Source organism: Paracoccidioides brasiliensis (genome assembly GCF_000150735.1).
Source record: "Paracoccidioides brasiliensis Pb18 unplaced genomic scaffold supercont2.20, whole genome shotgun sequence".
Lineage (NCBI taxonomy): Eukaryota > Fungi > Ascomycota > Eurotiomycetes > Onygenales > Ajellomycetaceae > Paracoccidioides > Paracoccidioides brasiliensis.
In genome coordinates, this window is record NW_011371377.1 from 93,239 (window position 1) to 118,779 (window position 25,541).

At 38.0% G+C, this 25,541-nt stretch overlaps 2 protein-coding genes across 2 annotated transcripts; both read left to right on the forward strand.

Moving 5' to 3' along the window:
- Nucleotides 1-12,166: 12,166 nt before the first annotated feature.
- PADG_08554 (uncharacterized protein) lies at nucleotides 12,167-13,760 on the forward strand (the record flags this gene model as incomplete). The annotated part of the gene is made up of 2 exons (XM_010765574.1): nucleotides 12,167-12,803; nucleotides 12,883-13,760. The coding sequence occupies 2 exons, from the start codon at nucleotides 12,167-12,169 to the stop codon at nucleotides 13,758-13,760; spliced, it is 1,515 nt and encodes a 504-aa protein (XP_010763876.1).
- A 590-nt stretch (nucleotides 13,761-14,350) lies between these two features.
- PADG_08555 (uncharacterized protein) lies at nucleotides 14,351-15,189 on the forward strand (the record flags this gene model as incomplete). Its single annotated transcript, XM_010765575.1, has 3 exons — nucleotides 14,351-14,485; nucleotides 14,599-14,781; nucleotides 14,899-15,189. The coding sequence occupies 3 exons, from the start codon at nucleotides 14,351-14,353 to the stop codon at nucleotides 15,187-15,189; spliced, it is 609 nt and encodes a 202-aa protein (XP_010763877.1).
- Between the last annotated feature and the right edge of the window lie 10,352 nt (nucleotides 15,190-25,541).

Consider the following 25,541-nt stretch of genomic DNA (forward strand, 5'->3'; position numbering starts at 1 on the left):
CAATTCACAAAGTCAGCTCAAATAGCAGAAGATTTAAAAGTCTTTTTGCATATATCAACTAGATTCTATAGAAATTGATATTTTTCATACTGCTCATATCTGTATCATACAGCTTGATTAACTGTCTTTAAATAATAGTGCTTATACTACTAAAAAGATATACTGTCTAGAGATTACAGTATATGAGTTAAATATAAAGAAAATTCATATAGAATAATCTTGTGAAGATCATAGTATTATAAAAATTCTCCAGTAAGATGAGATTTATGATTGTCAAAGAGCAGCAATTGATGACTATCTTGCTGATATTTTTTAGAAGTCTTATTAAAGTGCTGAATTCATAGAAAGTTAATCTTATCATTGATATAGTCAGTATCTGATGTCACAATTATATATTCACCTAGTAGATTACTTTGTGTATACTAATCTTCAAATTGAGTTTTGAATACCATAATAAGAAAGAAATTCAATATCTCATCATCTGCTGAAACACACTCAATCACAGTGATCAATTCTTAAGAATATGATGAAGTTATAACTGAATTAAAGTCTTTAAAAACAGTAATAACTCATTTTCCACATCTTTGACTCTCTTAAAAGTTTATCTTATTGAAGTTGTAAATATTACAGATTTGAAATACATACTTTTGAGGTAAAATTTTCAAGCAGTCAAATTACATCTTGATGTAGCTAATATTTTTAACAGCAATTATTTTCATATTCATTATCTTCTGCTTAACTTTTTTATACTTATTCAAGCTTTATATATATTGATAGGTCTACATCTTATTGACTACAGATGAGAAGATTAAAGAATCAGTATGATGATATTTGAGAATAAGATTTGCATTATCTTAAATCTGTTCTGTAGTTAGTAAGCAATTATTTCTGTTTATATGAGCTATTTACTTTTTTATCAAATTTTTTTGACTCTTGCTAAGCTTCTTGTTCAATACAGTCTTTGCATTATGTGTTTTTCTTTCATTAATTCTTACTCAAAGACATTGATAAGAAATATTGAATTTATGTATTAGAAATAGAATTTTCTGTTTTTAATTATCATTATATACTTCAATGTATAAGGGGTTGAACCCCTAGATTCGCTCTGGCTGGCTGACTCAGCCTAGCCATCATTTGCACATGCGCATGTGATCATGCTATGTGAGCTTGCTTAAGCTCAAGTTCTTATCTCATTCTTTTCTTCCCTTTCTCAAGCAATTTGTCCTTGTTATATAGGAGGACTAGCCTCTAGTTCTTAGAGCTTAATCCTTTACATTATGAATTGCTTCACTCCTTTTATTGATAGGCCACTGAGAGTCTTAATTCTGTATCATGAAGCTCAGCAAACATGCTGACATATGATAGGCTATTGAGAGCCTTAAATCCTGTATCATGAAGTTCAGTGATAGCACTGGTATATGAATAGACTGGGTTAGCAATCATGCTAACAAATGAATGAGCAACATTGAAAACATCTAGCCAAATGAGATAAAGTGACAGACTTGTACAACAAATACACAAATGGATCAACATGAAGCAATGAGCAGGGATGCCCTCAGCAGCTTTGAACAACAATGAATGGCCTTTCTCCAACAGCAGGAACAGGTCCAGTGTGAGAACAGGGATTTAATAGCAGCTCAGCAAGCTGAAATAGCTAATCTACAACAAGCTTTGAACACCTCAACATCAACCCTCTCTCAATCAAATCTGCAATCACTCATTGCAGTCAGAAGACCAAAGACCAAGCTACTGAACTGCAAGAAGTATGATGGTTTTAATCTGGAGCACTACTCTCAGTGGGAGCTAAAACTTCAATCAAAACTTAAGATCAATGGAAAAGCTTTAGGTAATAATGAGAAATGTGCTTGGTATATGTACTTGAGACTGGAAGAAATGGCAGCAGCTCAAGTTTACCTCTGAGTTGAGAATAATAAGAATAAGATCAACTTCACAGTAGAGAGCTTACTGAAGCAGACATACATGCTCTTTAGTGATTCTGCATGATAGAAAAAGACTATGCAAAAGCTCAACAATCTATGATAGAGTAGAAGAGCTCTCTTCAACTTTCTGCTCAAATTTAATCAGCTACTGCTGGAAGCTGGTGGTCATAGATGGGATGATCATGTTAAAAAGAGGTATTTGAAATCCACTCTAAGCATGGAGCTGAGGGAAGGTATAGTGGGTGTAAGAGAATCATCTCTCTACAAGAATTACTGCAAGAAGCTTAGATTAGTTGATCATCAACTCTCTGAGCTTAAGACTTTAAGGCAGTGGTCTAAATATGGCAAGAGCAGATCTTCTTTGAATCATATGACATCTAATCCACACTCTCTACTTCATCATGCTGTTCTTGATTGATGAAACCAGTCTCAAGCTTCTGCTGATGATCTGATGGATCTCTCTCCTGGTGCTGTGACCTCAAGCATCTATCACACCAAATTGATAAATGAGAAAGAGGTTAATTGACAAAGAGAGCAAGGCCTGTGCCTGAGATGTGGAGCTGGAGATCATATGATTAAGAGCTGTCTGTTCAAATCTCCTAGACATTCTGCCACCCCCATGATAGCTAAGGTGATCCCTGAGCTGGTACTTGACAACAATGATGTGGATACAAGTGAGGATTCAGGAAAAAGAGTAGCTCCAATCAAAAGACACTAGAAGGAGTGAAATAAGAAGCTTATGAAGAAGCAATGAAGAGGATTTAAATCTAAGATGATATTCAAACCCTTCACTGTTGATGCTCTAGTAGATAATGCCTTTTCAACTAGAGCAATGATAGACAGTGGATGTAATGTCTATGATCTTATTTCTCAATCCTACATTAACAAGCATAAGCTCCTGTGTATTGAAATTCCCTCTGTTAAAATGACCAGCTTTGAAGACTCCATGGGACTCTTCACAAGCATAGTGACTGGCATTCAAATTGATATAGGTGGTCATGTAACTGAACAGGCCTTTCTTTATATGGTGAATGGGTTACATAGTCATGATATGTATCTAGGTGACCCCTGGCTGGCCCAGTAAAAGGTGACTGTGATCTCTCATCAAAGAATTGTGAGATTTGAAGAGAGTGGCATAGAGGTAGAGCCTAGTTCAAATGCAAAAGCTGATGTGATTCCCATCTCTGCTGTAAGCTTCTCTAGGCTTGCAAGCACTCAAGAGAAGCAAAACATCAAGATCTTCACTGTCAGTTTGGCTGACATTCAAAAGACTCTAGAAGTGAAATCAAAGATTGACTCTAGAGAAAAGTTGTCTTAACATTATCATGAGTTTTTGAATATATTTGATAAGGAAACTGCCGACGCTCTACCCTCACTTCATGGCCCAGGTAGAGATCATGGGATTGAACTGATTAAAAAGACTGATGATAGTGTGGAACAACCCTCTTGAGGTCTGCTATATAATATGTCTCAAGAGGAAGTACTGACTTTGTGAAAGACTCTTACAGATTATTTAGATAAGAGTTTTATTAAAGTGAGCAACTTCCCTGCAGCTGCTCTCATACTATTCATGAAGAAGTCTGAGAGTGGGCTAAGATTCTGTGTAGACTATCAAACTCTTAACAAAATCATCTGAAAGAATTGATATTCTCTATCATTAATCAGTGAGACTCTACAGTGAATTGAACAGACTAAATGATTCACTAAGCTGGACATTATTGCAGCTTTTCACAAGATTCAAATCATGGAAGATGATGAGTGGATGACAGTCTTTAGAACCAGATACAGGCTATTTGAGTGGCTGATTACACTCTTTGGTTTGGTCAATGCTCTGAGCACATTTCAAAAATATATTAACTGGGCATTACATGGATATCTGGATGACTTCTGCTCAGTCTATTTAGATGACATCTTGATATTTTCCTCAAGAAGCTTACAGGAGCATTGTGAGCATGTACAAAAGATGCTTATGTGTCTACAGAAAGCAGGTCTGCAGGCAGATATCAGAAAGAGTGAGTTTGAGATGAACAGCACAAAATATCTTGAATTCATCATTGAAGTGAGCAAGGATATATGAATGAATCTGGAGAAGATTAAAGCTGTTTTGGAATGAGCAACACCTACTACTCTTAAAAGATGTATGAGGATTTTTAGGCTTTGCCAATTTCTATAGACAATTTATCAGAGATTTCTCAAAGATTGTGACCTCACTGATGATTCTTACATGCAAGAATGTTTCTTTTTTGTGGATGAGCAAGGCTGAGGAAGCTTTTAAGTGTCTAAAATCAATGTTTATCTCCACTTCAATCCTGCTTCATTTCAACTCTGACTGTGAGACTATATTGAAAATGGACTTCTCAGATTACACCTCAGAAGGAGTGCTGCTACAATATGATGAGCAGAGCATTCTACACTCATGTGCCTTCTTCTCTTGCAAGCATTCACCTGTGGAATGCAACTATGAGATTCATGATAAAGAGTTATTAGTGATAATTGAGTGTTTAAAGAAATGAGATGCTGAGATACAAAGTGTAAAGAAATTCAAGATTCTCACAGATCATAAGAATCTAGAATACTTCATGACTACACACAGACTAAATGAAAGACAGCTATGTTTAATGGATATTCTCTATTGATTCAACTTCAGAATTGATTACTGGCCAGGGAAGTTGAATGCTGGACCAGACACTCTATCATGAAGAGAGCAGAACATGTCACAGAGCACTGATGATGAGAGAATCAAGCAGAGACAAGCTCAACTACTTAAGTTTAACATACTGGCATCTGGAATGGAATCAATAGTGGCTATAAGGGGTTGAACCCCTAGATTCGCTCTGGCTGGCTGACTCAGCCTAGCCATCGTTTGCACATGCGCACATGATCATGCTACGCGAGCTTGCTTAAGCTTGAGTTCTCATCTCATTCTTTTCTTCCCTTTCTCAAGCAATTCATCCTTGTTATATAGGAGGACTAGCCTCTAGTTCTTAGAGCTTAACCCTTTACATTACAAATTGCTTCACTCCTTTCATTGATAGGCCACTGAGAGCCTTAATCCTGTATCATGAAGCTCAGCAAATGTGCTGACATATGATAGACTATTGAGAGCCTTAAATCCTGCATCATGAAGTTCAGTGATAGCACTGGTATATGAATAGACTGGGTTAGCAATCATGCTAACAAATGAATGAGCAACATTGAAAACATCTAGCCAAATGAGATAAAGTGACAGATTTGTACAACAAATACACAAATGAATCAATGCAAAGCAATGAGCAGGGACACCCTCAGCAGCTTTGAACAACAATGAATGGCCTTTCTCCAACAGCAGGAACAGGTCCAGTGTGAGAACAGGAATTTAATAGCAGCTCAGCAAGTTGAAATAGCTAATCTATGACAAGCTTTGAACACTCTGACATCAACTCTCTCTCAATTTAACTTGCAACCACTCATTGCAGTCAGAAGACCAAAGACCAAGCTATCAGACTGTGAGAAGTATGATGGTTCTAATCTGAAGCACTACCCTCAGTGGGAGCTAAAGCTTCAATCAAAGCTTAAGGTCAATGGGAAAGCTTTAGGCAATAATGAGGAATGTGTTTGATATGTGTACTCAAGACTGAAAGGAATGGCAGCAGCTCAAGTTTACCTCTGAGTTGAGAATAATAAGAACAAGATCAACTTCACAGTAGAGAGCTTACTGAAGCAGACATGCATGCTCTTTAGTGATTCCACATGACAGGAAAAGGCTATGCAAAAGCTCAACAATCTATGACAGAGTAGAAGAGCTCTCTTTGACTTTCTGCCTGAATTTAATCAGCTACTACTGGAAGCTGGCAGTCATGGATGGGATGATCACATTAAAAAGAGGTATTTGAAATCCGCCCTAAGCATGGAGCTGAGGGAAGGCATGATGGGTGTAAGAGAACTGTCTCTCTATGAGGATTACTGCAAGGAGCTTAGATTAGTTGATCATCAACTCTCTGAGCTTAAGACTCTAAGACAGTGGTCTAAATGTCATGAGGGCAGATCTTCTTCAGATCATACAACATCTAATCCACACTCTCTACTTTGTCATGCTGTTCTCAATCAATGAAACCAGTCTCAAGCTTCTGCTGATGATCTGATGGATCTCTCTCCTGGTGCTGTGATCTCAAGCACTCATCACATCAAATTGATAAATCAGACAGAGGTTAATTGAAGAAGAGAGCAAGGCCTGTGCCTGAGATGCAGAGCCAGAGGTCATATGATTAAGAGCTGTCTGTTCAAACCTCTCAGATGCCCTGCCACCCCCACAATAGCTAAGGTGATCCCTGAGCCGGTACTTGACAACAATGATGTGGATACAAGTGAGGATTCAGGAAAAAGAGTAGCTCCAATCAAAAGACACTGAAAGAAGTGAAATAAGAAGCTTATGAAAAAGCAATGAAGAGGATTTAAATCTAAGATGATATTCAAACCCTTCACTGTTGATGCTCTAGTAGATAATGCCTTTTCAACTAGAGCAATGATAGACAGTGGATGTAATGTCTATAGTCTTATTTCTCAATTCTACATTAACAAGCATAAGCTCCTGTGCATTGAAATTCCCTCTGTTAAAATGACCAGCTTTGAAGACTCCATGGGACTCTTCACAAGCATAGTGACTGGCATTCAAATTGATATAGGTGGTCACATAACTGAACAGGCCTTTCTCTACATGGTGAATGGATTACATGGTCATGATATGTATCTAGGTGACCCCTGGCTGGCCCAGCAAAAGGTGACTGTGATCCCTCATTAAAGAATTGTGAGATTTGAAAAGAGTGGCATAGAGGTAGAGCCTAGTTCAAATGCAAAAGCTGATGTGATTCCCATCTCTGCTGTAAGCTTCTCTAGGCTTGTGAGCACTTGAGAGAAGTGAAACATTGAGATCTTTGCTGTCAGCTTGGCTGACATTCAAAAGACTCTAGAAGTGAAATCAAAGATTGACCCTAGAGAAAAGCTGTCTGAACATTATCATGAGTTTTTGAACATATTTGATAAGAAAGCCACCGACGCTCTACCCCCACTTCATGGCCCAGGTAGAGATCATGGGATTGAACTGATTAAAAAGGCTGATGGTAGTGCAGAACAACCCCCTTGAGGCCTGCTATATAATATGTCTCAAGAGGAACTACTGGCTTTGTGAAAGACTCTTACAGATTATCTAGATAAGAGTTTTATTAGAGTGAGCAACTCTCCTGCAGCTGCCTCTGTACTATTTGTGAAGAAGCCTGGGGGTGGGCTAAGATTCTGTGTGAACTATTGAGCTCTTAACAAAATCATCTGAAAGAATTGATATTCTCTATCATTAATCAGCAAGACTCTACAGCAAATTGGACTGGCTAAATGATTTACTAAGCTGGACATTATTGCAGCTTTTCACAAGATTTGAATCACAGAAGGTGATGAGTGGATGACAGCCTTTAGAACCAGATACAGGCTATTTGAGTGGCTGATTACACTCTTTGATTTGGCCAATGCTCCAAGCACATTTCAAAAATATATCAACTGGGCATTATGTGGATATCTGGACGACTTCTGCTCAGTCTATTTAGATGACATCTTGATATTTTCCTTAAGAAGCTTACAGGAGCATTGTGAGCATGTACAAAAGATGCTTATGTGTCTACAGAAAGCAGGCCTGCAGGCAGACATCAGAAAGAGTGAGTTTGAGGTGAACAGCACAAAATATCTTGAATTCATCATTGAAGCAGGCAAGGATATATGAAAGACAGCTATGTTGGATAGATATTCTCTATCAATTCAACTTCAGAATTGATTACCAGCCAGAGAAGTTGAATGCTGGACTGGATGCCCTATCATGAAGAGAGCAGAACATGCCACAGGGTGCTGATGATGAGAGGATCAAGCAGAGGCAAGCTCAACTACTTAAGTTTAATGTACTGGCATCTGGAATGGAATCAATAGTGGTCACTGCTAGTGTGAAACCTGAGATGTCTCTTCAAGCTCAGTGGAATGAGGTCTGCAAAAATGACAAGATTCTGCAGTGTCTGGAGCAAACTCTTCATGAGGAAAGATTCAGATTTCCTTCTGAACTCTGCATTAAGGCCTCCATCTCTGAGTGCTCTTTAAATGAGAATGGGGAGCTTCTCTTTTGAGATCATAAGTGGGTGCCAGACTTCAAACCTCTTCAAACCAGGTTAGTGCATGAGGCTCATGACTCACCTCTTACCAGCCATCCCAGGTGAGAGCAAATAGCAGGAGTTCTAAGACATGAGTTCTACTGGCCAGGCTATGCCACTGATGTGAGAAGAATGACCAGGGACTGCCATCTTTGCAGATCAAACACTGCATGAAGAGATTGACATCAGAGACTGCTTAAGCCTCTCCTCATTCCTGAACACATGTGGCAGGAGCTTTCCATGGACTTTATCATGAACTTACTGAGCTCTAAAGAATACATGAACATCATGGTTATAACAGACAGACTGACCAAGAGAGTTATATTAAAAGCAGTTAAGAAAACTGATGTGGAGACAGTGACTAGAGTGATTCTTCACAACATCATCTCTCAACATGGCATCTCTAAGGTGGTAGTGTCAGATCAAGGGTCAGCTTTCACAAGCATGTTTTGGACTTGAGTGTGTGAGAAATTAGGCATTAAGAGACAACTCTCCACAGTCTATCACTCAGAGACTGACAGAGCTACAGAGCAAATGAACCAGACCCTGGAAATCTATCTATGCAAGTACATTAGCTTTCAACAGAATGACTGGTGTGAATGACTCCCTCTAGCAGAGCTGGTCATCAATAATAGAGATGCTGTCTCAACAGGTGTGAGTCTGTTCTTTTTAACACATCTTTTCCACATCTCCTCCATTGATATAGCTGATGCACCCCCCATTGAAATGCCATGTAATCCCATTGAGTTTGCAGATGATTACATGAGGAAGGCCTGTGAAGTGTTGAAGTGGGCTCAAGTAAAAATGACAGATGCTCAGCAATCTCAAGAGAAATATGTGAATAGATGAAGAGACCCAGCTTCAAGCTTTCAACCTGGAGATAAGGTCTGATTGAGCTTAGAGAACATGAGAACTAATCATCTGTGCAAGAAGCTGGATGTGAAATACAATCAATATACTGTGTTAGAAAAGATAGAATTTCATGCTTACTGACTGAACATTCCACCCAGCATTCACAATGTCTTTAATGTAAAGCTTCTACATGCTGTGGTGACAGATTCCCTGCCTAGTCAGAGGCAAACTGACTGGCAGCCATCTGCTATAGAGACCCTGGAAGGATCTGAGTTTGAGATTGAGGAAATTCAGAGTGAATGAACCTACCAGAGGAAAAAGCAATACCTTATTAAATGGGTAGGTTGGGCTGAGCCTACATGGAATGACACAAGTCTTCTACAAGAAGTGAAGGCCTTGAATGCTTGAGAGGCCTCTCAGCAGGCAAAATTAGATGTAAAGAGGGCTTTAAATAGTTGTAAAGGCCTGCAACAAAGAGGGAGAAGAGGGGTATTATAAGGAGTTGAACTCATAGATTCACTGTGACTGGCTGACTCAGCCTAGTCATCATTTGCATATATGCATATGATCATGCTATGTGAGCTTGCTTAAGCTCAAGTTCTCATCTCATTCTTTTCTTCCCTTTCTCAAGCAATTCGTCCTTGTTATATAGGAGGACTAGCCTCTAGTTCTTAGAGCTTAACCCTTTACAGTGGCCACTGCCAGCATGGAACCTGAGATGTCTCTTCAAGCTCAGTGAAATGAGGCTCATAAAAATGATAAGATCCTGCAGCATCTGAAGCAAACTTTTCATGAGAGAAGATTCAGATTTTCTTTTGAACTTAGCATTAAGGCCTCTGTCTCTGAGTGCTCTTTAAATGAGAACAGAGAGCTTCTCTTTTGAGATCATAAGTGAGTGCTAGACTTTGAACCTCTTCAAACCAGATTAGTGCATGAGGCTCATGACTCATCTCTTACTGACTATTCTAGGTGAGAGCAAATGGCAGAAGTTCTAAGACATAAGTTCTACTGGCCAGGCTATGCTGCTGATATGAGAAGAATGATCAGAAACTACCATCTTTGCAGATCAAACATCATATAAAGAGATCAACATCAAAGACTGCTTAAGCCTCTCCTCATTTCTGAACACATGTGGCAGGAGCTTTCCATAGACTTTATCATGAACTTATCAAGCTCTAAAGAATATATGAACATCATGATTATAATGAACAGACTGATCAAAAGAGTTATATTAAAAGCAGTTAAGAAAACTGATGCAGAGACAGTGGCTAGAGTGTTTCTTTGCAACATCATCTCTCAACATGACATCTCTAAGACAGTAGTGTCAGATCAAAGATCAGCTTTCACAAGCATGTTTTGAACTTGAATGTGTGAGAAATTAGACATTAAGAGATGACTCTTCACAGTCTATCATTCAGAGACTGATGAAGCTACAGAGTGAATGATTCAGACTCTGGAAATCTACCTACACAAGTACATTAGCTTTCAACAGAATGACTGGTGTGAATGGCTCCCTCTAGCAGAGCTGGCCATCAATAATACAGATGCTGTCTCAATGAATGTGAGTCTGTTCTTTTTAACACATCTTTTCCACATCTTCTTTATTGATATAGCTGATGCACCCTCTGTTAAAACACCACATAATCTCATTGAGTTTGCAGATGATTACATGAGAAAGGTCTGTGAAGTGTTGAAGTAAGCTCAAGTAAAAATGATGAATGCTCAGCAATCTCAAGAGAAATATGTGAATAGATGAAGAAATTCAGCTTCAAGCTTTCAATCTGACAATAAGATCTGGTTGAGCTTAGAGAACATGAGAACTAATCATCTGTGCAAGAAGCTGGATATGAAATATAATCAATATACTGTGCTAGAAAAGATAGAATTTCATACTTACTGACTGAACATCTCACTCAGCATTCACAATGTCTTTAATGTAAAGCTTCTACATGCTGTGATGACAGATTTCCTGCCTAGTCAGAGGCAAACTGACTGGCAGCCACTCACTATAGAGACCTCAGAAGGATCTGAGTTTGAAATTGAGAAAATTTGAGATGAATGAATCTATCAGAGGAAAAAGCAATACCTCATTAAATGAGTAGGTTGGGCTGAGCCTACATGAAATGATGCAAGTCTTCTACAAGAAGTGAAGGTCTTGAATGCTTGAGAGGCCTCTTAGCAGATAAAATTAGATGTAAAGAGAGCTTTAAATAGTTGTAAAGACCTGCAACAAAGAGGGAGAAGAGAGGTATTATAAGAGATTGAACCTCTAGATTCACTCTGGCTGGCTGACTCAGCCTAGTCATCATTTACATATGCGCATGTGATCATGCTATGTGAGTTTGCTTAAGCTTGAGTTTTTGTCTCATTCTTTTCTTCTCTTTCTCAAGCAATTCATTCTTGTTATATAGAAGGATTAGTCTCTAGTTCTTAGAGCTTAACCCTTTACACAATGATACTCTGAATATATTTTTCAATATCATTTATCTTATTGATTATGATGATAGTGATAAATTAATATTTGAAGATTAATTAATAAAGAAGTTGGTATTTTTATCATTATACTGTTTTTATGTTACACTGTGACATACTCATATTAGATGTGAGTGCGCAGGGCATGATTAATTATTAATAATATAAAATAAGATTGATCTATTTTAATATTAATTATACTTAATTTTTAGATTAATTTACTTCAATTCTCAATCATCTATATATATTTGACTGCTCATTCATTCCACATTTTAATTTCCAGTTTAGTATTCTCATTGCAGATACCTAGTTAGATATATGAATTGAACTTTTATATTGTTATTATCATATCTATAGTTGAGTTATAATAACTTCATACTAAGTCTTTTATCATATATGTGTTCTTCAGTCAAGCACACGTCTATTTTACTAAATCATCTATTTTGTATGGAACTAGAGAATACTCTTATTACTATTTAATAATCTAATTAATATTTATTTTGCTGTTGTGGAATTAATTGAATTCTAGCAAGTTGAGTTAGTTTTGCTAAGAGCAGCTAGCTCATTTAGTGGTATGGCTCATTTGGTGGTTAAAGTCACGTTGTATGACTAAGCAGTTCATATCTGTCTCTCGCAGAGGCCTCATTTTCGACCAACTTGACAACGATCACAGTACATTGTCATTTCCTCAACATTCATTCTGGCAAATAATTGGCCACGGCACAGTTGCTCCCCACCACAATGGCCTCTTCCGTTGTCTGTTGGGGTTGCTTTTCAAAGCTCCGTCCAGCTCCCTGTCTGCTTCACCCGCCTTTCGTTCCCCGAATTGCTTTTTTCCACACCACGGCTCCACTCTTTGCATTGCCTGTCAAAAAGAAGTCGAACCGCATGGATACAGGTCCCAAATTTCGCGAGTCTCGGTCGGCTCGTATTAAAAAGAAGGTGAAGCGTGAGAAGCCTCGCACTCCTCTCCCTGGCGAACGGAGGGCCTTGAGGGAACGCATTGTTCTCAGTAATACCAATGCCCTTGAGGTCCCAGATATGCAGGATATGTCCGTGGAAAATATGGGGAATGCTGAAATGCGCGGCCACATCGTTGGTTTGCCAATGTCGTTGGTAGATAGGTTGAGAGGAGCTCGCTCTTTCAAAACCACCCAGGGCTGGAACTTGTTTAGGAGGCCAGGGACTCTGGTTAGGAGTGAAACAGTTGAGTTGGGTAAATTGATTAATGATATTGGAGAGAGCGAGGGCGAGATGAAAGGTAAAACTGTGAAGAGAATTATCACGGGTGAGAAGGGAGTTGGTAAAAGCATTCACTTAACACAAGCAATGACAATGGCCCTTTTGAAAGACTGGGTTGTCGTCACCGTTCCTGAAGGTAAAGTGGTGAATTCTTATTTCATGGCTTATTGATTTATAATGTCACTTACGTTTGCGTGCTTTTTCTTTTTTAACAGCTCAGGACCTCACAATTGGACATTCTGCCTACTCCCCGACCAATACAGAGCCAGTGCAATATGTGCAAAACGATGTAGTTGCTAAGTTGCTTCAGCGCATTGTTACAGCCAATGCACCTGTACTTTCCAAACTTCATATATCACAGAAACACCCCCATTTGAAGGCGCCAATTCGTCCTGAGATGTCTTTGTCGCATTTAGCCAACATAGGTATTGATGATACTGCGTATGCCTGGTCGATATTTCAGGCTCTCTGGTCCGAGTTGACAGCAACGAAAGCGACAACCGATGCTGAGAAACAGAAGCCTTTCACTCCACGCCCACCAATGTTGGTCACAGTCGATGGTCTTTCACATTGGATGATGAACTCTAAATACCGAAACGCCGAATATGAGGTTATTCATGCTCATGATCTTGCATTGGTCAATCATTTCCTTTCATTATTGTCGTCAAATCGACCTTCTTCAGCTCTGCCCAACGGAGGGCTCCTCCTCTACTCCACATCTGCCTCCAATACACCAACCATTTACACGTTCGAAGTTTTGCTTAAACAACTCGCAGCCCGGACTGCTGGTTTTTCCACTGACTCACCCAAGTTCCCAGCTGCTGACCCATACCGTCGCCCTGATCCACGAGTCCTTGCGCTGTTTAACGATGCTAAGGATCTGACTACTCAAATGCTCGTCGGCTTGAGCAAAAAAGATTCAAAGGTATTACTGGAGTACTTTGCGCTCAGCGGTATTTTAAGAGAAAAAGTCACAGAAGAGTTTGTTAGTGAGAAGTGGACTTTGTCTGGCAAGGGTATCGTCGGGGAGCTGGAGAAGTTGGGCAGGAGGGTTATAGTGCCACCTCCAATTCCTGTGCTGGCGAAAAGCTAAGTAAGGTTTCCACAACTCCATTAAATATTTTGATGCTAGCGCTTCCGTTTTATCGTCATTCAACGTTTGCACTGTATTCTACCTTTGTTTTCCCCTACCTTTGTTTTTCCCTTGCCACTACCTCTCCCTATACTCGGTTTATTGTATTGGTTTTTATCATTTCAAACACATCTCTGTATCCGCTTGTATCTGGATGTTACCCAGGCTGTATCAATTTGCATTAGTACCCTCATCTACTGCGTCTCGATATAATTTTGATAGTTATATCGAACAATTTCCTATGTGTTCTCATCTCTCTATGGATTAAAATAATAGAAGTGTTGTCTTCCATTATATCTTCTCATCCATCAAGGAAATATCGCTATTGCTCCCCTGTTTCCTTTTTGATCAGTGGATATAAGTTCGTCCAGTTCACTATTAGTGAGAAATTCTGTTATTTGCAAAGGGACCGACGAATCCACGACTAGTGTAGAGGAACTGAGCCATTTCGCAACTACCAAGGTTGTATGCGACACTAAATCTACCGGGATTTGAAAAGGCTCGGTCACACTCTAGCTAAGGGCGATCAACAATGGCTATCTTTTTTTAGCATGTCACTTGGATACGATTTCTATTGTCTCCTGAAAATACCATCTTTCTGCTGGAAAATCGTGGCCGACATTTCAAAGGTCAGAGACTCACCTGTTTTCTCTCAGGCAACATCTCTCCCTGGTGTACATATGCAAGTACGTTTGCCAGAAATCGTATTAGCATGACCACTTCAATCGCCTTAGCAGAGGCCTTATCATCCCAAAGAGGAATCCCGCGTCCAGCTTCTTTAACTGCCCCATAATACCAGAAAGATACGCATCATTGCTTTCCCCAACAACCCCACCCCTCGAGAACAAAGGACCCTGTTAGTCTTCTGCCCTTCGATGATGCCTCAACTTCCAACGACGATCTCCTCTGCCTCCGGCATCCTCAAGTTCAAACTCCAGGAATGCCGCATGAAGTTAGATTATCTCAAATACTACCAGGAAGCGTATGCCTGTTCTGCTTGAGAACAAAGCTTTTGAGGGAAAGGGACTTTCTTGACGAAATACTTGCCGGAGACCAGTAATGTCGTCCCTTTTTGGAAGAATTGCGGATCCTCACCCAGCAGCAGAATGCGGTTGAGCCGGACCTTGGAGGAGACGAGCTCGCCGCAAGGCTTCATCACGTTTTAGATTTTGGACGAGAATGCAACTACAACAACAATAAGGATGATCAGCAGCATGTAATTGCGTTGCTGGAGAGGGTGTACGCGGCAGTGATGTATTCAAAGTCTAACGTCCGAGGAGATAGCAGGTCCACAAGCAGAACCCAGGCAGGTGAAATTTCGGCGAGATGTTCTGGCATTCCACGCTGCATCGAGATTAGAAGGCAGAGAGAGCCAGATGTTCTTGAATAATCAAAGTAATTTTGGTAATAATCGTGCCCTGCGCACCCACACCTGATGTGGGTGCACCACAGTGTAATGATAAAAACAGTGTAATGATAAAAATATCAACTTCTTTATTAATCAATCTTCAAATATTAATATATCACCACCACCATGATCAATAAGATAGATGATCTTGAAAAATGTATTCAGAGTGTCATTGAAGTCTATAATGACAATTGAAAACAGAAAATCCTATCTCTAATGTGCAAATTCAACATTTCTTATCAATGTCTTTAAGTGAAAATCAATGAAAGAAAAACATGCAATGCAAAGACTACACTGAACAAGAAGCTTAGCAAGAGTTAGAAGAATGTGATAAAAGAGTAAATAGCTCATATGAATAGAAATAATTACTTACTAACTGCAGAGCAGATTTAAGATAACATGAATCTCATTCTTAAATGTCATCATACTAATTCTTCAACCTCCTCACTCATGATCAGCAAGATATAAATCTATTGATATATACAAAGCTTGAATGAATATAAAAGAGTTAAGCAGAAGATAATGAATCTGAAAAGAATTGCTGTTGAGATATTAACTATATCAAGATGTGATGTGACTGTTTAAAAATCTTACTTCAACAGTATGCATTTCAAATCTGTAATATTTACAACTTCAATAAGATTGACTTTCAAGAGGGTCAAGAATGTGGAAAATAGATTATTACTCTTTTTAAAGACTTTAATTCAGTTATAACTTTATCATATTCTTGAGAATTGATCACTGTGATTGAGTGTGTTTTAGCAGATGATGAGATATTGAATTTCTTCATCATCATGAAATTCAAAACTCATTTTGAAAATTGATATACACAAAGCAATCTATCAGATGAATATACAATCACAACATTAGATACTGACTATATCAATAATAAGATTGACTTTGCATGAATTCAGCACTTTAATGAGATCTTTAAAAAATGTCAGCAAGACAGTCATCAATTGCTGCTTCTTGATAATCATAAATCTTATCTTACTGAATAATTTCTACAATACTATGATCTTCACAAGATTATTCTATATGAATTTTCTTCACATCATATTCAACTCATATATTGCAATTTCTAGATAGTATGTTTTTTCATCAGTATAAGCACTATCATTCAAAGACAGTTAATCAAGCTGTGTAATACAAATATGAGCAGTATGAAAAACATCAATTTTCACAGAACCTAGTTGATGTCTGCAAAAAGACTTTTCAATCTTCTACTATTCAGACTAATTTCACAGATTATGACATTGTCTCATTTAATCTGCAATTTATACAGCTTAAGCTAGATTCAAAGATCTCTGACTACATTGAGTTGCAAATATATGAAGAAGACTTCTTTTCACTACAATCAAGCTGTTTGTAAAGAGTTAAGCTCTAAGAACTAGAGGCTAGTCCTCCTATATAACAAGAACAAATTGCTGGAGAAAGGAAAGAAAAGAATGAGATGAGAACTTGAGCTTAAGCAAGCTCACATAGCATGATCATGTGCATATATGCAAATGATGACTAGGCTGAGTCAGCCAGTCAGAGTGAATCTAGAGGTTCAATCTCTTATAATACCTCTCTTCTCTCTCTTTGTTGCAGGCTTTTATGAGTATTTAAAGCTCTCTTTACATCTAATTTTATCTATTGAGAGGCCTCTCAAGTATTCAAAGCCTTTGCTTCTTGTAGGAGACTCATGTCATTCTACATAGACTTAGCTCAACCTACTTATTTAATGAGATATTACTTTTTTCTCTAGTGGATTTATTCACCTCAAATTTCCTCAATCTAAAACTCAGATCTTTCCAGGGTCTCTATAGCAGATGACTGCCAGTTGATTTGCCTCTGATTGAGCAGGGGATCTATCAACACAGCATGTAGAAGCTTTATGTTAAAGACATTATGAATGCTGAGTAAGACATTCAGTTGATAAGTATAAAATTTTATCTTTTCTAGCACAGTATATTGATTGTATTTCATGTCCAGCTTCTTGCACAGAAGATTAGTTCTCATGTTTTCTAAGCTCAACCAGACCTTATCTCTGGGTTGAAAGTTTGAAGCTGGGTCTCTTTGTCTATTTGTGTATTTCTCTTGAGATTGCTGAGCATCTATCATTTTTACTTGAGTCTACTTCAACACTTCATAAGCCTTCCTCATATGATCATTTGCAAATCTAATGAGATTATATAATGTTTCAACAGAGAGTGCATTAGCTATATCAATGAAGAAGATGTGAAAAAGATGTGTTAAAAAGAATGAGCTCACATTCATTGAAACAGCATCTCTATTATTGATGACCAGCTCTGCTAGAGGGAGTCATTCACACCAGTCATTCTGTTGAAAGCTAATGTACTTATGTAGGTAGATTTCCAGAGTTTGATTTATTCACTCTGTAGCTTTATCAGTCTCTGAGTAATAGACTGTGAAGAGTCATCTCTTAATGTCTAATTTCTCACACATCTGAGTTCAAAACATGCTTGTGAAAGCTAACTCTCAATCTGACACTACTGCCTTAGAGATGTCATATCAAGAAATGATATCATGAAGAAACACTTTAGTCACTGTCTCTGCATCAGTTTTCTTAACTGCTTTTAATATAACTCTCTTGATCAGTCTGTTCATTATAATCATGATGTTCATATATTCTTTAGAGCTCAGTAAGTCTACAATAAAGTCCATAGAAAGCTTCTACCATATATGTTCAGAAATGAGAAGAGGCTTAAGCAGTTCCTGATGTTAATCTCTTCATGTGATGTTTGATCTGCAAAAATGACAGTTCATGATCATTCTTCTCACATTGATGATATATTCTGATCAGTAGAACTCATGTCTTAGAACTTCTGCTATTTGCTCTCATCTGAAATAGCTGGTAAGAGGTAAGTCATGAGCCTCATGTACTAATCTGATTTGAAGAGGTTTGAAGTCTGACACTCACTTACAATCTTCAAAGAGAAGCTTCTTATTCTCATTTAAAGAGCACTCAGAGATAGAGGCCTTAATGCTGAGTTCAGAAGAAAATCTGAATCTTCTCTCATGAAGAGTTTGCTCCAGACACTGCAGGATATTGTCATTTTTGTGAGCCTCATTTCACTGAGCTTGAAGAGACATCTTGAGTTCCACACTGGCAGCAGTCACTATTGATTCCATTCCAGATGCCAGTACATTAAACTTAAGTAATTAAGCTTGTCTCTGCTTGATCCTCTCATCATCAGCACTCTGTGATATATTCTGCTCTTTTCATGATAGAGTGTCTAATTCAGTATTCAACTTCTCTGATCAGTAATCAATTCTGAAGTTAAATTAATAGAGAATATCCATTCAACATAGCTGTCTTTCATTTAGTCTACATGTAGTCATAAAGTATTCTAGATTCTTATGATTTATAAGAATCTTGAATTTCTTTATACTTTATAGCTCAGTGTTCTATTTTTTTAAACACTCAATTACCACTAATAACTTCTTATCATGAATCTCATAGTTGCATTCTACAGGTGAATGCTTGCAAGAGAAGAATGCACATAAGTGTAAAATGCTCTGCTTATCATATTGTAGTAGCACTTCTTCTGAGATGTAATCTGAGAAGTCTATTTTCAATATAGTCTCAGAGTCAAAGTCAAATTGAAGCAGAATTGAAGCAGAGATAAACATTGATTTTAGACACTTAAAAGCTTCCTCAGCCTTGCTCATTTACAAAAAAGAAATATTCTTACATGTAAGAATTGTCAGTGAGATCACAATCTTTGAGAAATCTCTGATAAATCATTCATAGAAATTGACAAAGTCTAAAAATCCTTGTACATATTTAAGAGTAGTAGATGTTGCTTATTTTAAAACAGCTTTAACCAGACTTGACTACATTACAGCAAGCATTCATCTGAGTTGATTAATATCAGATCAACTAAGTGCCTTATCATGCTTAATCACTGCAGAAAGATTAGCTGCCACTAGAATTGAATAATAGAAATATTGATCTCTATTATCAATAATAGCTAAGGCAGGTGTCTAAGACTCTAATGATCTGTAAGAGATGTAGATACAGTAGAAGGGTATCTCAAGAGAATCAAAACTATGATTATAACTGAATAGAATAATTGAAAGATAGAGTGTTCTCAAAGTGTAATGAAATTAATCATGATTAAGAAGATAAGCTTCCTTGATCCTAAGAGTAATGAGTGTATTTATATACATGGTGAAATCCTCTGGTAGATCTGGTAGATCTGATATACTGATCATACTAATCTACTGATAGGTTTGATAGATGAATCTATCAGTCATATCAATCTATCAGTCATGTGATCTGTACCCTCTCCGGAAACACATTCTGCTGTTTCATTGCTTAGTCTCTGTCAGCCCTCTCATTAAGTTTATTCCTACTCAATGATTTCTTGATTGTTCATGTGAGGTGTTCTCTTAGATTTATAATGAAAGTCTTCTTTATATATTTGCAACTCAGAGTAGTTGTTAAGGAGTGAATGTAAGCTGCATAAGAAGGAAACTCTCTGCATTGCTAACTGCTATATAACAAAATACTAAGCTTGATGGGGTGAAAGAGGTGCTGGGGCCTGCCTGGGTTATAACCACCTACATGGTCATTTGATCATATGAGAATATTTGACCTAATCAGGCGCTGAGCTTAATCTGACGTCGAGTCTAACTGGGCACTGGGCCTCAGTCGGGCTCAGTTGGGCACTGGGCCTAACATCACCCCCCAGTCTAGGGACAGGCATGTCCTCATGCTGGTAAGTCATCATCAACCTCATTCTTCAGGTAGCTGTCTGTCTCCCATGCCTTCAGCCACTCATTTAGTCATCTTGAAGGTCTGGCTTTTGTAGAATTAGCTTCATGGAAGTTGTGTATGATGTGTGATGATTCTTTGAAGTCATGAGCTAGGTACCAAGATGAGTTCTCATCAAATCTCTTCCAGTGGACTTGATATTGCAGTTTGTCTTGATTTATTCAACTGACTAATATATGCTTCACTTCTCATTCATTTTCTTCATCTATCTCAATTGAATCTGTTGATTTGACAGTCTGTTCTGATAGAAGGTCTCTTGAATCTTTGCACAGCTTGTCTGAGAAAAAGATTGAATAAATTTTCATGATTGTGAGAAGATTCAATCTATAGATGTTGTTCATCCTCTCTAGAATTCTGAAGAAGTCTGTGTTCTGTGCTGTCAGCTTATGACTTGATCAGTCAATTCTATATGATTTCAATATCAAGTAGACAAAATCTCTCACTGTGAAGTCAGATTTCTGATGATGTCTGTCAGTCTGCCTCTTCATCTGTTTCTGTGCTATCTTCATGCTTTTGTCTGTTCACTCTCAGATCTCTATCATCTGTTTAACAAAGTTTTGAGCAGCTCTTTGATTTGTTCTCTTCTCTGTTCTTAGTTCTCTTGACAGAGACCTTCAGTCAAATGATGTTTGTGACTCATATTCATTTGCAGTTAGAAAGAGAGAGATCTCAGTGAAGATGTTTGAGATGACTGCAGAAGCATAATCAATAATGAGTAATCACTCATCTCAGTCATTTTAATAGTAATTAACATATGAGTGAAGATGTGTGACAATATACTGATTTGTTGTCTCTGTCTACTCATCTGTCTGTGTGTGATGTGCTGTTGAGAGTTTCAACTTTATATCTAGAATTTCTGTGAACTCATCTCAGAAGTTTGATATGAACTGAGAACTGCAGTCAGAGACAATCAAGTCTGGTGTCTCATTATAGAAATAGTAGAATCAGATGAATAATCAAACCAGCTCATGAGCTGTAACTTCACAGATGATAGAAACTGAAATTGTCTTCTTGCTTAATCAGCAGACTATAACTAAAATGACATCACAGTCACTTTTGCTCTTTGATATATCCATGAAGTCTATTGCAATATGCTGCCATGTCTGTTCTGATATTGATAGTGGCTTTAGCAGATCAGAGGCATTGTTTCTTGAGATCTTACTAACTCAGCATGTATGACAGTTCTGAACATAGTGTAAGACATGGTCCATCAATAGTGGAGGTGAATCAGAATCAGAGTCTTTCATCCCTCTGGATGTGCTGTTGAGATCTGATTATGAATTTTCTTTAGCAGAGCAGCTATAAGAATTTCTTTCTGAACAGACACTATCAATCTTCCATGATAGAGCAACATATTATCCTTCATTGTATAGAGGCTGTTCTCCTCTTCTACTTGCTGCTGCAGGGGCTCAATTGAGATGACTGTTTTGTTTAAATACACTATGTGTTCAGCAATGTTCTCTTTCTCTGAGGAGTTGATGTCAGCAACATTCATAGAGAAAGTGATCTGAGAGTCAAAAGTCTTTGATTCTAGAAGAATCTACATACAGCTGTTCTGTTGCTTCTTAATCTACTCAGATCTGCTCAGCATGTCTGCTAGCAGATTGATCTTACCTGGTCAATACTTAATCTTGAAATAGAAATGAGAAAGGAATTCTGCTCAGCAGGTCTGATGTGAATTCAGCTTCTTGATTATCATGAAGTATTCCAGTGCATGATGATCAGTGAGAATCTTGAATCATTATTTCTGTTATAGTTTCTCAAGCTCAGCTTATCACTTCTGCAATGCTCAGATGACTGCAAGCATTTTTTTGTCATGAATCTCATAGTTGAGCTCTGCATCATTCATTGACTTGAAGTAGAAGATCACAGAGTGTCAAAGATTATCATTCAATCTTTGACTCAGTATCTCAGTCATCACTTCATCTGAGGCATCAGTCTCAATGCAGGTTTCACATTCAGAGTCAAAGTAATGTAAAGTTGAAGTCTCTATCAGCTGCTTCTTCAATTTCTCAAAGACTGATTAACATTCTGATGTCTACATGAATGAAACTGTCTTCTTTATCAACTGATATAATGATTTTGCAATTCAGCTATAATTTCTTATAAATTACTGATAGAAGTTGTCAAATTCTAGAAATGATTGAACATCTTTTACTGTGATTGAGATCTGCCACTTTGTGATGACAGCAGTCTTCTCAGAGTCTGTCTCAATTCCCTCTGTGATAATGATAAATCTCAGATATCTTGTTCTCTGAACAATAAACTCACATTTTCAGATGCTAGCTTGCAAGTCTGCTGTCTTTAATCAGTCCAGTATCAGATTCACTTCCTGCTTGTATTCTTTGAGAGTCATGCTGTAGATTAGAAGATCATCTATGAATGCTGTCATGAACTTGTCCAGATAGTCAAAGAAGATACTGTTGACAAATTGTTGAAAGCAGACAGAGATATTTGTAAGGCTGAAGGGGACTATTCAGTATTTATAGATTCTGTAATGAGTTCTAAAGATGGTCAGATTCTCTGACTTAGGGTTCATTCAGATGTGATGAAACCTCTGCTGAATGTCCAGCTTTGTAAAGTATTTTGCTTCATTGAGTTGGTCTATCAGCTCATCTATTAGAGGCAAGAAATACTGATCTTGTTTGATCATAGCATTCAGCTTGCAAAAGTCAACACAGAATCATAGCTTCTTTCCACTACAAGCAATCAGAATTGAGGAGGTGTAGAGGGCTGAACTTGAAATGGCAAAGCTCTTTGCTAGGTTGATTTCAAGATAGATCTTCACTGCTTCTAGTTCCTTCAAATTCATCTTATAAAGAGGTGCATGTTCAATGTCCTGAATGAGATCAGTGTCAGACTGAAGCTTTATCTTAAAATCAACATTCTTCTGTAGAGGAGGTAATTCATCTGATGCTTTCTTTGAAAAACAGTTCTTCTGATCTTTCAATCATTCTGATAAGTTGCTGATCAGCTTCTCATCAGACTTCTTCTCAGCTCTCACTAAACTCTACTTCTTCTCAAGTTGTTTATCAATTTCATACAAACTGATTATGAAGACTGTCAAGTTCTTGTTCTTCATATAACTGTGGAAAGAAGCAGTTTTAATGAAGTTCATATTCATCATCTGTGATGCTGTCTTCTCCCAGGTCAGTTTCTGCCTTGTCTTAGATGTCATGACTGAGCTGATCTCTTTCAATCTGCAGAGCTGAGTCTGATGCTTCTGTCTGATCTTCTTGTCTAGTTTGATCTCTCTTTGTTTTGCATCTGTCTGATGCTCAGATTTAGAGTCTGAACACTTCAGTATTGATCAGAGCACTATCTTCAGCATCAGCTCTGCCATCTGTTCAGAGATAGATTGTTAGGCCCAGTGCTCAACTGAGCCCGACTGAGGCCCAGTGCCCGGTTACACTCAACGTCAGATTAAGCTCAGCGCCCGATTAGGCCAAATATTCTCATGTGATCAAATGATCATGCAGGTGATTATAACTCAGACAGGCTCTAGCACCTCTTTCATCTCATCAAGCTTAGTATTTCATTATATAGCAGTTAGCAATGCAGAGAGTTTCCTTCTTATGCAGCTCACATTCACTCCCTAACATAATACTAAGCTTCATTCTACTTTTTTTACTCAAAATTGAGTAGAACCTGCTCAGCAAGAATCTGATTGCACAACATACAACAGCAACTCATTCTATCCCCTCTAGTCACCAGAGAGACCCAGACCAGGATGGCCACCCCAGACTTCCAGCTCTATGAAAAGATCAAGAGGGACTGATGATATGTTCTAACTAGGTCAACTGATCAACCATGAGTCTCACTTGAAGAATTCAGACAGGTAATTCACTCAGATCAGAATCATGTCTACAAAGAGTTAGCAGCAATCTTTGACAGCATCTTTGATGATGAAAAAACATTGAAGAATATAATCACACATCTGAGGATGGAATGGAACAACACCACTGATCAGACCACTGTCAAGTAAAGTCAGATTGATGAGCTAATTGCTGAATGTGATGAACTTAGTCACATTTTGATCTGCATGGCAGTCAGCAATCAAGCAGCAAGTCAAGATGTCATCCTCTGTGAGACTATCTGAAGATCTGTCAAGATTAATGATTCAAAACATCTCACTGACAGCAAGAAGTCAAAATTTGAACAATTACTCTTCTGAATGAAGAACAAGCTCTGAGAGAATGCTGACCACTACTCTACTGAATGCATGAGAATTGCATACATTGAAAACTAAACTGATGAGGACACAGCATATCACATTGCACTCTGTATGAAAGAGAACCACCCTGAGTGATATCAGACTGCAGAAGAGATATTTGAGTACCTCAAGTCAATATATGAGAATGCTAACAAGCTGCAAAATGCCAAGAGTGATTATCACAAGCTGATTATAGACAATGGGGACAATTATCATGAATTTATCACAAAATTCTTACATCTGGCAGGTGAGGCCAAGATTGTCAAAGAGGACTACAAGACAGACTTCAATGACAAGCTGTTCTTTGATCTTCAGAGGATGATGGCAGTAGCCAATGCAATCATTCACTCAGTCAAATCGGATGTTGGTTTTTAACATCAAGTCATATATCCTGTGCTGTCAACCACTTTCATCCCAGGATAATAGGGTACTAGCCTAGGTTTGTCACCAGCAGGGGAACATTTTGAAATCTCCAGTCATTCATCCAGAGGTTTAGAGTCAATGTGCAGTCTATCATCTCATCAGAGATGTCATTGTATCCCTTCATGCAGCATTTGAATGAAAGTTTCTGAAACTTTCTATTGAAGAATCTCACCAATTCTATAGTGTATCAAATATCAATAAAATTCACATCATTTGCTTCAGTATCAGTGAGAGAATTTGTAGAAGTAGCAATTTCATTGTGAGCTAACTTAATTGAGACATTAAAGTTCTTTCCCTCAATCAAGACCTTCATCTCAAATCTCTCACAGACTATTGAACTATCTGAGATGAAGTCTTCTCTCTGACTCATTTTTTTTCTGAATCTGCTGAAGGATCAGAAGTGTCATTCTCTGTGAGCTCAGTGATCATTTGTTGAGACTTCTGCTTTGCAGAGCAGTTTCTGATAATGTGATTTTTCTTCTTGCAGTAGTAGCACTGAATATCTGAATGAGTGCTCAAGGCTTTCTTTATGATAGAGGATTTTGTGACTGAGATACTGTAGAAAGTTTGACTGTCAGAGACTCACAGAGTGTTTTGCTTGAAGATATTAGACTCATTTCTCTGAAAGCTCTTTGACTTCTGAGTGGTATTGATTGTCTGGAGGATGTGAGCTGCCTGAGCACAGATCTTCTGAAACTCAGCATATGTATTAATAATTGCATTAGCTACTGCCATCATTCTTTGAAGATTAATGAACAGCTTGTCATTGAAGTCTGTCTTATAGTTCTCTTTGACAATCTCAACCTCATCTGCCAGATGTAAGAAATTTGTTACAAATTTATGATAATTGTTCTTATTGTACATAATCAGCTTGCAATAATCACTCTTGGCATTTTGCAGCTTGTTAGCATT